Raw genomic sequence first — 13,613 nt, 5'->3', positions numbered from 1 at the left:
GACACCTTTACACCAAGGGCTGTCCATCTTGCCGTACCGTGGTCACCACGCTTCCTGCTCTGTGATCTCCTTACTTTCCAATCCCCAGAGCTATGTCAGACTAAAAAAGAGATTAAATTGGGAACTACAAAATGTATATACATATATTTAAATCCAATAAATGGCGATAGAATTTATTTTAATGTATTGCATAGTACGCTTTAAAAAATTTACACTTCTATATCTAACCATTAGTATTGTCAAATACTTTTTAAATTATCTATCTTCATAAACATAAAAGCTTTTATATTGGAGAATTTCGCATTTGTTTTTATTGTGATTCCGAGACACTTTCTCCTTAAGCCACTCTTTAAGTAGAAATTTTTGATATTAGAAAATGCTAGAAGAAATTAAATTAAGCTAATATATTTATTTTACACAGTGATAATATGATAAAGAGAATACGGCTCAAATATATTATTTAATTTACTTTGTTTTTTTTTTTAATTTTGCGAAAAATGTCTGTATGTTATTAATTTGAGAGAATGTATGTATACAGTAGTAAAATGTTGCTCTCTGATATTCGAATGTAAATATATTAACAACTCGATTAAGATATTACGGAGATGACTGCAATTACTTCATCATCATTATTTCAGCGTCATGACGTCTACTACTGGATATATTCCTCCACCACAGGTATCTAATAAGATGCGAGCGTCTTGCGTCTTTCTATGTCCAACGCTGGGTTTTCATTTCTGGGGAAACTTAAAAGCCCATTAGCTATTAATTCTGCGTGCTATGGGGCTTGTTCACTACCGCTACGACTTGCCAATACGCTATGCTATGTCGGTTAATTTTGTTCGTCTTTTGGATCTTCTCATTACTGATTCGATAAGTGCTGGCAGCATGAAGCAGTACACCGCTAGTGTTAATATATAATCAGTATTGCAATGTTTACTGACCTACTTTGCAATGAAATTCAGATTAAATTTAAGCAAATTGCACATTGCCAACTGTGTAATAATGCATGCATTATTACTGTTGTTTACCTTTTATTATAATCTACAAGGTTTTAGCTAGCTCACTTTCTGTTAACTAATGTATGGTACACACTATTCAAAAGTTAATGGTTTCAGAAATAATATTTAATATAATTAAAAAGCGTTTTCGATATTCAAATAACTACATATTTATATTATTGTTTGCAACCAGTTTATGCAGACTTTAAACTTCTAGAAGTTATTGGCCTGTAATAATTTTTGTATTAACCAATAGAAATAATAATATAACATATTTCTGAGTAATCACTTCATACAGGATAATTGTAAATAGTTGTAAAAGCTTTAATCAATCATCCTTTATAACTGTAGATATAAGTTCGCATAATTTTCTTTCAATCACTATCGCTTTCGCTTCGCATTGCGCACGTATCCGCTTCATTTGTATATTATTGCTTGCGGTGTCCACATGCTTTATATATATTTGGCTCTGGTATCAGATGGGAACGCGATATCAAGTGTATCCGGTGATAAGTCATTATTTGCTGTAACCTGTTGTGGTACGGACGTCTCAGTGTTTAGGCACTTCGTTAGTGGTGACGAAGATTGGTAGATGTGGTGAACATGTGAACAGTGTTAGTGATATGTGATTGTTTTGTGCGAAATGATTAACAAAATTACCACAGTAAGATATTTTCTTTATTTATCTTTTATTACAAAAATATTATAATATTTTTTTTATATTCAACACATTTTATTATTAATTTAAATTACAAATTTAATATGAGAACAAGCTCGTTAAAATATTTAAGGTGATTTGACTTTTTTGAAAATCGTTAAATCATTTCCATAAAAAATCATTATATTGTATTAAATGAGAGAAAAATTTTAAAATCGATGTCTCTATTTCAACGACATTATAGTAACCTTTATAAAATCGCAATATTTAGATAACATGTAGTAAATAATTAATGGCGTATGTATGTTCATTATATTTAAAAAAATCGAATTCAAATATCGATTTTTTAAATTTTAGTGAAATGATATATTATTATCTTATTTATGTAAATTTTCAAAGAGATTTAATTTTGTTACTCGTCCACAGATAATAATTTTAGCCAATACGAATACAATTTGGGTTCGGAAAATTAATTTATGGCAACACTTTTGCGATTAATAAAGCTACATTACTTTTAAATCAATATTAGTGGCCAGCATATTTTTTGAACTGAGTATTAATCAATTGACTATATGTAAAATTTTTAGCACACGTAATATCCATAATTTTAATTAGGTGCCGATAACAGGAGCTTATGTGCTATTTCATACAATATCTACATGATTACGTTATCGAGTAATATTTTAAGGTATTGATATCCATGAATCAATTATATATTGAACGAAATGAGCAACGTTGTTTTGATCATGTTCTGAATTTTTCTGAATTTGGGTTACAAGCTGGATATAAGTAACATTAAAAATAACTTGTACACATATTCGATTATGTTTATACTTATTTTATTTTTAAATATTATAAATGGTGAATGACTATAGGTATATACGTTTTAAAGAGGTGAATATTTAGCTTATTTGTCAATCAAATGGTTTTACACCTTCAATCATTCTGAGTTTATGGCACTTGTGTAATGTGGATATCGTAATTAAAAAATATTTACACTTTTTTATTTATTTTGTTTATTTGTAAATAAAACGCAAAATATATGTTCTCTAATATCTGCATTAGTTGTCCGTTGCCGTGTATTAATTAGATATTAAAACCTACCTCCGTGGTTTAAAGGCGACAGTGTTTATTCATAATATAAAAAATGCTTAACAAAACTAAAATTATAAAGTAACTTTATTGAGTATGGTATGCGGACAAAAGCATGATTATTATTAGTCATCAGGCATTTACTTTTACTCATAATTTATGAGTAGTTTACAAAAAATTTTACACACATAATTACAAAAAAAAGTCTCAAATCATTACAAGGTGAATAACGGTCATTATAATAATTTGCTGTTAGTATTTGATTGTGGCGGAGGGAAAAAATTATGATGACACTGTAATCAACAGACAGAAAAATAACACAAGTACCACAATATATCTAATGGAAGAAATTTCTAGAAACAAACATCAAGCGCATTTGAAAACGTATGACCGTGAGACGCCGCGCAGAAATAGCTTGCAGTTGCACTCGACGTGTTTTTTACATAGCGACCGGTCCACCGGCTTCTAACTTCCAATAGTGGACGTCTGTGTGTCCGCCTGATATTTATATATACACCTTAGAGAATATATTCTGTATATAATTTTTTACACAACTAAGTTCAACTTTTCAAAGTCAAGTCGTCTTTTCTCAAATACCTCGTATGAGTAACACTTAACAAATAGATTTTCGTATGAAGAGACTAGTTGGGCCGACATTGTAAAGGTAGTCGCACGATATGGACAGCGCAAAACTAGTTGTCGTGCTATCTTTTAGGAGACCAAACCATGATGACAATTATGATAAAAAGATTGCTATTTGACTAAAGAACTAATGTCGTTGAAAGTGTAATTAGTGCACTATTGCATTTTCTCTGTACAATTTGTTCCTGCTAGTCCCAAGGCTTTTACAGCTTCATCTGAATTGAGTTCACGGAGCGAAAGGGTCCGTGAACTTAAAAATGCACTAAAATATTGTTCAAATATTAAAGAAAATATATTTGTAATGAAATTGCATCGTCAACTACAATTCGCAATTTATATAAACAAATATAAGTCTTTTAAATGTTAATGGAATTTATTTATATGTGGTGTCAATGTTGCATTTTATTTTTTGGCAAGTCAACTCGATGCACCTGTTTGTAATAAATTGGAAATTATACTGAACCGACTGAAATTTATTGGCATTAATTTTAACAAAACTTGGGAGAGCATTTAAAAAACATATAGTATTGGGTTTGTCATATATATACAAAGAAAGCAACGTTTTCGATGTAAACATGACATGCTAACTGGAACTCTGCAGCAAATTATAAATATCGTTCTTTTAAATATGTTACAACAATAAATATTGGTATAACAATAAAACTATTTTATTATTCAAATATAAAATAAACTCACAGATTATAAAGTAACAAGCGTTTTTTTTTTAAATCACTGAAGATATCAATACGGCATTCGATACTGTATAAAAGTTAAATAAAAATTGTAAATAAAATTTCAAAATCAACATTTAATTTCTAAACTTGTATCGCGATTTGGTTGTACATATGAACGTGCACATAAATCATTTGAAAATTAGATTAGTGTCTCTACTTTATGTAAAAGAACTTTATTATTTTGAAATTGCCAGCCTCACAAATTAAAAAGGGTTGAAACGCCAAAAAAAATATTCGCTGGCCTTATTCATCTGAGGCCTTTGGCTGCTTGAACATAACGAACTGTTCCTTTCGCCGTTAATCTTTACACTCGTTTCACTTTAAACTGTTTTTTATAGCCGTGTTCAAAGATAACATCTTCACGTCCAGATGTTCGTACGTTTGATTAACATTGCTAAATAGCATTAGTACTGTTAAATCTGCTAATTATAGCTTCTAAGATATAGACCATTATTTTGATTCGAGTTAAACACCACATGACTTTAATGGAAGTTGTCATACTTATACACATGTGCATATACCATATAAATATGATAAATAGATAAATACGTATAAATAGAATGCGATATATATAAATACGTAGAAAAAGGAAAAACCGATGCACTTAAATTTTAAAACAAAATATGTGTTAAATTCTATTACGAAATTTATTAATTATTATATAATTTTCAATACATTCTAAACGAGTATATCAAAAACGTAAGTTATCTTATCCTGAAGTTTTATCGTTTTCATTAGGCTAATTACAATCGACTCGTATGTTCTATAATTTACCGCTTTGTACCGATGCGTCTTTATTACTTAATCAATCCTTTAATGACTGGAGCGTAGATAGAGAAACTTCTCTGTTTGTCTGCCTCACTGATTGTACATTTGAATAGATTGATTTAGGGTCTCTGTGAAAGCTTCGATTCCTCCATCGTAAGGGATCAAAGTTACTCAACGAGCCATGATAAATGCTATGTTCGGAATTTATCCACAAAATCCGTTCAGAAACGAGGGAATCCGTTGATGTACGATAGCCTAATGGAATACCAAATTCAAATGGCACTAAGCAGGCCACATAGCACACAGAACACCCGCTGGAGCCTTAAAGTTTTGGATTAAACACCACGGCCCGACCAATAATTTTGTCAGACGATTTTGTTAATTTTGTTGGAAGACGAGATACAGGCCGCTTCTATAATTATGATAATAGTGATAGTAAAGTGTTCACACCTTCCTTTATATTTGTTGACCTAAGTATGTCGATATTAGACTGTGATTTATTCCCGATACGCGTTGCATGGTCTTTAACTTCTGGAGAAATATTTATAAGAGTGCGGCACTTAGTCAATAACATTCTATCTTTTCTTACTTTACTTTTTGGCCATCAGTGTTTTTGCTACGTAAATTAATACAGGAAAATAATTAACCAAAACAGTAATGGATAATCATTATTGCGCTTCAGTTTTTAAAAGTGGAATCTTAATGTATAAAACAAATAACACTGCCTATTGATAATAATTGCACGAGCTGCTGGATTGCCGAAAAAGAACTATTTTTTTTTGTTATTTGATAATAGATATTCTACTGTCGGATGAGGCATTAAATCCGCCATTACAGCATAGTGTAATCAATCTAAAAAATGATAATAAAAAATTCCGTTTAATTTTTAAAACAAGAAAAAAACACAAGTCTCGTCTCAAATATGTGCTGTTTGATACAATATTTTCTATGTAATACTTATAAATCATAGCAATTATAATGTTTGTATCATGTTTGTAATGCAATAAACACAATATTGTCTAACGCGTCTACCATTTGAGCCTTAGTAAACGAACAGACGTGACGTCATCATTCAATATTTATGACGGGATTTTACAGAGACTATACTAACACACACACACACACACGTTTCTATGTTTCAATAGCCTTAACACAATTAATAGCGGTAAACAAAGTATAAGTTATATTTTCTTTTGCTATTTTCGATATGAAAATGTTCTAGATATTGAATAAATTTTTTGGTGGAATTCGTACAACTAAATGCTTTATTGTAAAGTAGCAACGTCTATACAGATGGTCCTTCAAAGCTTTAGCGTCAATACATAGTTTTAATATGTACTTTAGAAATTAGTGAAAAATGATTAATAATTTTTTTACCCGAATAACTTCACAATATACACAACGATCCACATCTACCCCGAAATGATATCTCTGAAACTATAAGCAAATATTTTCAGTCTTTGTCACGCAACAAGATTTTTTTTGACGGAAAGACACAGATTTGTGCGCTTGCGGGAGCAGAGCGCGGAGGTCGCTTAATAGTAAATTCATTGTTACCGATCTACATGGTGATTGGTGATACATATATTAAAAATCATCCTGTTTAAAGTGATCGCTCTTAAACACTTATGGAATATAACAAGCCAATAATTCTGGCAATACTACTGATTAATTTTAATATGCAGTAATGTGATTTTTAAAAACGATTTTTAATATAACCTATACCTTACCTCTTTAAAGCTGTCGTTTCAGCCCACAGGCGCCCACAAGGAAAAATAGCCCTCCACTAAAGATATCTATAGATAGGGGATATGCCATAATCGCCTCGCTCGGTAAGCGGGTTATCGTTCGCATTATGATATAATTTGTCCTCTAAATAGCACAAAATGTTTATCTTACGAAAAAAAAAAACTGCTGATGCATTAAATGAAAAATATTACGTAATTTCGTTGCAGTGGTTTAATTGCGCTCTGATTCCTTGTCCTCAAAATATGGCCCAGTCACTACGCCTGCGTTATGCAATTATATCGGCGAATGTACTTTTACATTTTGCGGACCACTAATCTTTCTTATCAATGCACGTCTCACTAACTGTACGCGACTGTACGTGTCAATGCAAAAAAACTAGTTATTACGAAGCTTCAAAGTTGAAGTTGAAATTTCGTCTTGTAATAATTATCAAGTACCTTATTGGTCTGAACGAACATATGTATATATATATATATATATATACATATATATATATATATGTATATATATATTATAAAGAATTACAGCATGTCTTATACGTATCTTCTCCTATATTTAAATCTAAAATTAAAAGCAGACTATTAAATAAATTTTATTATAGCATTCAAGACTTTTTTGCAGAGCGAAATACGTTAAACTTGGTTTTGTTGATTCAACACCAAACATTATTAAATTCCGTTATAAAAGAGCAACTGTTGTGTTCCGAACTGTTGGTAGCTTACTTCCTCAAAATAATAGGCTATTCAAAAGCGCGTGTAGTGCCTACTTATATAAAGATATTTTTTAATTTGAATTTACTCTTGACTTATAAAATAAATTTTTGGATGAGCCAGACTGCTCCTGTATTATGTTACTTTTATAAAATGCCGATACCTGATACGTAGTACTTTTTTTGGCAATCGTTCCGGTCGAGTACTCGATTGAGTAATTAATATTTGTTCGTCACGCTTGATTTAGTATTTACGATGTTTAATTGCGTAATTACCGTTTTTATTTCCTTTTATTGTATAAACTGCATTTGCTTCATTTAACTCACATTGGAGACAAAATACATAAAATACAAGACACTCTTACGTTTTTTTTCTACAGTATGATTGGCTATACGCGTATAAGATTTAAAGATATGAATATATAGCCCATTTTATCCGCGAAACGTTTAAAACTTTTACACTTATTTTCAATAACTATATAAATTGATCACTAAATATGATTTTGTTTCTACTTGAATGTCTGACTATCGCACTCAATTACTTCGAGCAGTACAAGGTCTGTAGATCGGATAGATTGTAAACAATAATTAATTTTATGTAATAATTCTACTTTTTAAAACATTTTTCTAACTAACATTATTTATTATTCCTGAAACCACTGATTTTTCGATAAGATGTTAAATACATTAATTGACAAATCAGCTATTTACATCTAATCTGGCTATACACTCTATGTTAGATAGCTAGCTGTCCTGAGGTCCTTATAGAATTAAAAGCATTTTATACTACCTTATCCTATATGAAAATAAATAGAGTATTAGATTTAAGTTCTGAGATCTTTCGCTAAAAAAATGTTTAGTGGTTCACAAAACCCTAATAATGGCAGTGCAGAATACAATGAATGTCTGACGACAATCGGTATTCGTAAAAAAGAAATATTTCTAAAACTTTCCACGGATACCGAAAGAATGTCTTTCAAAAGACCTTTTCAATTTAATAAATATTTATTTCCAGTCCCTTTATTTATTCATTATCTCTTTCCATTGTTCTTAAATTCCTGTCTACGTCATTCGTAAATTCACAGTCAAGATTCTTGCTCGATCACAATCCTTTACAAAAATCGGTTTTCTTTGAGCCTATTGTAATGGGTTGGACCTTAATCCTAATTAGGTGTCCCGACTAACGTTGTCCTGTCTTAACTATGAATAGTCAATTCAAATTTCAAGGGCCACTGTGAAAACGCGCGAAGTTTATAATGAATGTGACAAACAGTTTCAACAATCATAGTATTTCAAATTTTTAGCGTATTTTTTGTAATTCTTTGATGTTTTACAAAGTATCATGAAACTAATAAAAAAAATGAATAAAATCTTATGACCGAGGTAAACAGATATTCGTTTGAAGATAATAAAAAAGTTGGAATTATGATTCAATAAATTCTTATCAATAATTAGAATTGATAGATTAAAAACGTTGTAATTTTATCTCTGTTTATTTATTTATTTCGGAACTGAATTTTTAAAATTAAATAATCAAAATCATTACTATAAATATATTAAATTAAAGAGAAAATATTATATAGAATATGACACTGTTTTTATTTTAGAGATTCCAGACGAAAAGCGCATATTATTTATTTATTTATTTATAAAGTATATGTGAATGAATCCATCTTTGAAAACCTCAAATTTCAAAATAAATTCGAAGCATGTACCAGGGTAGCATAAACATTACGCAATTCATTTTATCCGTAAATTAAAAAATCAAGGTCATTCCATTCGTATTGATAGACGTCGTCACTTTTAAAGACATTTTTTAATCTTTAATATAATCATATCGCACTAGCGTGTCTTGTTCTACTTATCTATCGATAGTTAAAACAGATTTATTGACATATTTTCCGCTAAAGCATCGATAACAATTAGAAACTATTCAGTTATTGTTATAATCTTTTAATAATTTATAATTATCACATGAAAAAAATGATTCAAATTCAGCTCCACTATAATAATGTCATCCACCAATTTAAAACACACGAGAAGAGTCCGCAAAATGAATTACATTTTTCTTTCTTTTCTTCTAAAACGTGGCAGGATTTTTTTACGAGTTTTTCTTATAATTCAGATTAATACCTTTACCTATAAAAAGTAATAATTCTATGGAGCTTTCAGAAAGATATAACAATCTTGTCTTTATTTGTAAAACTATTCCTATGTACATTGATATTTTTATTATATTATTTACTATTTTTATGTACATAGACATCGTCACCATATATATATATTGACTAAATATCCATATTTTTTCTTCGCGATTCTTTTCTCTAAAAGCGGTTCTTTAGATTTTTCGTACAATTAAAAAATTGTATCGATATGGCCCGCAATAATCTACGTGTATAATAACAGTATTATTGAATCAACGTTTTATATTACTAAACCCGTACTCAGTAACACATTTTGTAATTAAAATGGAATACTATAAATAAATTACAAAGATGATAGACGAGAGTGGCTTCAATTTAAACTTATTTCTACGAATGTTATTTTGTAATACCATTTAAGATTGAACTATAGAAATGAAAATTCAAATAACATATATCTTTTAATCAGATATAAATTAGAAACTATCTTTTATCATATTATAGAAGCTAAGTCATCGTAATTAATGACGAGCAGTTTGAACTTTAAAGGTTGCTGGGTTCGGCGCGTGCGCTTTAATGTTATTCGGTGACGTCTTTCGTACTATGTAGCAACATACCTGTGTTGCCATGTTGGAAATATTCATAAGCTGATAAAGTCTCATAAATATATACATGAGTTAATTAAGCATTGCAAGAGATCCTTGTATTGAACTTAGTGATTGGTATGGTGAAGTACCAGTGGGCCAAATAGTACGGCAAGAACTCAATCTGGCCTTATTGGTTCCGTATGATGTTAAGTTTGACTGTGTAAGCTCAACATGACACGGAGTGTGCTATGCTGAATGCAAGTAGCCGATAAACTGTAGCGGTTTGCCAAGTTAAAGGAGCAATGAGAAAGCCACATAGCGCTCGGAACAGGTTGCCGATGAGACCTTAAGATCCTGGAATGGAGACCACGGCTGGCAAGAGACGCAGGCCGCTTCTTGCTCTTAAAAATATATGGGATAGCAGTTGATGTCATGCCATTATTTTTCCAAAACCGACATATTCCTATAAGAATTATATACGAGTATATTGGTTCGGATCAACATTCAAGTTGTATTAAAAATATTAAAAGAGTGTTTACAAATGAAGATTGGCCATAGACCAGTTTTAAATCATCCACTTAATCTCAAGAGAATCCATTACGATGTCGACAGCTTACTATTATTTAAGTCTTATTCCAAAGAATGTTTCGAATTATCGTAATCTTGAACAGAACCTTTCAAGTACTTACAAAGTACAGGTTACTCGGCCAATTTTAATTACACGCAGCTGGAAACTTGTTTGCACACACTTTTATACAAGACGGTATATAATAAAGTTTACTTTTATTTTTTAATATCTTCATAACTTTCAAGAGCATCAATTGCAGCATGATTCTTATGATCACTTGTTACAAACTTAATGCCAACATTAAGTACTTGAACTTCTTAATAATGACTAATTAATTCTCGTTATAAAAAAATGTTTTATTATTAAAAATGTTGTATTCAATAATAATATTCTTTAGTTCTACGCGTAAAGTAATACTGCTAATATCAATGTAAAATTAGAATTACAAAAAAAATGTTCGTACAAACTATAACATATAAACTGGACTCTTTTACAGAAAAATTTCGCTAAGAAAATGTTATAATAGCATACTATTAATAAACTGTAAAATATGCTTCTTTACTTTCCTTATGACGTTTGACATATGAATAGCGACAATCGTTTGAATTTAGAATAGTTAACAGATAAGATAATTATACCAGTGTTTCACTAAAAAGTCAGCCCGGATATAACTATTTCCTTATCTAAACCTGGCAGTTAAGAAAAAATAGACTTTTTGTTGTTTATGTCAATGTCAAACAAAGCACAGTAGGCTGCCGACCGTCGAGTGTGACAGGACCCTTAGCAATCGTGACTGTAACAGGAAACGTGCCGTTCCCCACGTACATTCATAATAATTTCATTGAATTGACAGTATGTAGACGTTATCATTTCAATGGACAGTGTTAACATTAAAAGAAATCTTTTTCGTCGCTTATTAATAATAATGTACAATCAAACAATATAATAAAGATTCTACAATAGATTTCCTGCGTGTATGACGCGATGCAAGTAGTAGATAGTCATACAGTTTGTGCTACTTCAAACATAGATTATTTTCATATCTGTTAGGACATGTCAACTCCATTGTGACTATCATACATGTACAATCCTTAAACCTTAACCTTAATAATAACTATGAAGACAAGAGTATTGGTATCCTAACAGTAGAGGATTGAAACTTGCATCGTAGGTCACGGGTTCGATTCCAGGGATACAATCCTATATAATTCACACTTTGTACATTAATTACATAGGATTCCCATTGCTCACAAATATGTATCCAGGGGATGGGTAGCAGTCTCCTGTATACCGTAATATCACACTGCGGTCGCTAATCCGTCTGCCAGACGTGGCGATTATCGTATATCCTCCTATAGATATCTTTAGGGGGAAATCTATTCCTTGGGCGTTGATATGCTGAAAGAACGCGAAGACAAGACGCCAATCTTCAAAATAAAGTATTCTCTTCTCATTTTGACATAAAAGTTAGTGCGGTACAAACTTCGTATTCGTTTTAACTCTATTACATGCATAATATAATTGTAATCTTAGGTACAATTTTTCGGTATAATTCCACGTTTAAATTAAATAAGAGGATATCAAGTAGCTTAATGAAAAAAACACCGTACAGATCAAATTCCTGTTGCCCCGACTATTAGTCTCTAACAATTCGATTCATAGCTCATTCTCCCAACACACGTTTTATACTCTCTTAAACACAACACGAAAATTGTTTTATGGTATCTCAACCTTAAGACAAGTCTTACAAAATATCTATTAATGTCCTTAAAGGCAAATCATGGTACGGAGGCGCTCTGGTATATGTTGAATTGTTCTCTTTTACTTAAAGCCATAATTAAACTTGATTTTTATTTTATTTTTTATTCAATATTATCTTTATACCTCAGTAGCCGAAGCAATGCGCCAAAGACCGGCACAGACGACGTAACATAATGCGCGGCAAACTTTCCTCGGTAGTGAGGGATAAGACGCAATAAGGAGGAAGTTTCTTATGCTATCTTCAATCAATTTTCAATTCTTCTTTTTAACGATAAACAAAGAAGAAAACAGAGAAAAGAGGACTATCATTTAGGTTATCTATGTTGCTGCAATAACAGCGTTCATTTCTGTATTCACACAGAACAGCTGTAGCACGGTCATTCTCAGTTTTCCTCCATTTTTTCTTCTTGATCTAGTCGACACGCATTTGATCAGTCTATCATAGGGCAGCGAGAGCTGGATCTTCAGTCATTCATTCTACTCTGAATGTTTCTCTATTCGCAATCATGTTTTTTGTAATATACCATCTTTTGTTAAATTAGGATTCTAACAAAACATATTTTTATATCTGTATTACATTACTTATTCTCAAAGTGTAAAGAGTGTGAAGAGTGTGTAAAGATCGTTGGCAAGTCTTTATTACTAAACTCTAGGTTTTTGTTTGTTTTGAACAGTAAAACTTGCCATAATTAGATTCCTTTCATCTTCCGTCTATTTTTGTTATGAAAATAATGTTTTATGTTTATGTAAACGCTATTTATTAGCAAACATAGTTTTTATGCATAAAGAAAGATTTGAGTATCCAAAAGTTTTTAATTTAGTAAATCATATATCATTTTTTAAATATTTTCGGAACAGATAAAATAACAAATTTCATTAACGCGATAAAATGTCACAGACTCTAGTGAAGTCTCCACTAACAATGAATCATGTAAAAAAAATTAATAATAAAATTTAATCTTGTACATTTAGTACATTAGTAAATTTATACTTGTACTAAAAATACACAAAACCTTAAAGATCAATTTCACTTAGAGACTACTTAACTTAGAGATCAATTTCATCTTTTATTAGAAGTAATGATTAAAAAACTAAAATTCAATGATATTTAATACTAACGACAGCAGCTGCGTTAAATGCTTTCTAACCTGACAATTTCAGATTCCATTCCCGTTTTGGAGTTAGATCTGAGGCAAGTTCTTA

At 30.7% G+C, this 13,613-nt stretch overlaps 1 protein-coding gene across 3 annotated transcripts in view; it reads left to right on the top strand.

Annotated features, from left to right (window-relative positions):
• The window catches only part of LOC137924097 (uncharacterized), a 76,889-nt gene that overhangs the window by 23,149 nt on the left and 40,127 nt on the right, over positions 1-13,613 (top strand). Inside the window, exon 1 of one of the 3 annotated variants that reach the window (XM_068767418.1) lies at positions 1,540-1,665. The exons of the other annotated variants lie outside the window; for them this stretch is intronic. Within the exon in view, the coding sequence (XP_068623519.1) occupies positions 1,645-1,665 (21 nt within the window). The 5' untranslated portion in view covers positions 1,540-1,644. Of the gene's footprint in view, positions 1-1,539; positions 1,666-13,613 lie in introns of those variants that run through there. 3 annotated transcript variants of the gene reach the window in all.

The sequence above is a fragment of the Battus philenor genome, unplaced genomic scaffold, assembly GCF_028537555.1.
Source record: "Battus philenor isolate CCGP_79_NKW_IND1 unplaced genomic scaffold, ilBatPhil1.0.hap1 SCAF_23, whole genome shotgun sequence".
In the NCBI taxonomy this organism is placed as follows: Eukaryota; Metazoa; Arthropoda; class Insecta; order Lepidoptera; family Papilionidae; genus Battus; species Battus philenor.
Note: the sequence above shows the minus strand (reverse complement) of the source record. Positions and strands in the feature narration are given on the sequence as shown.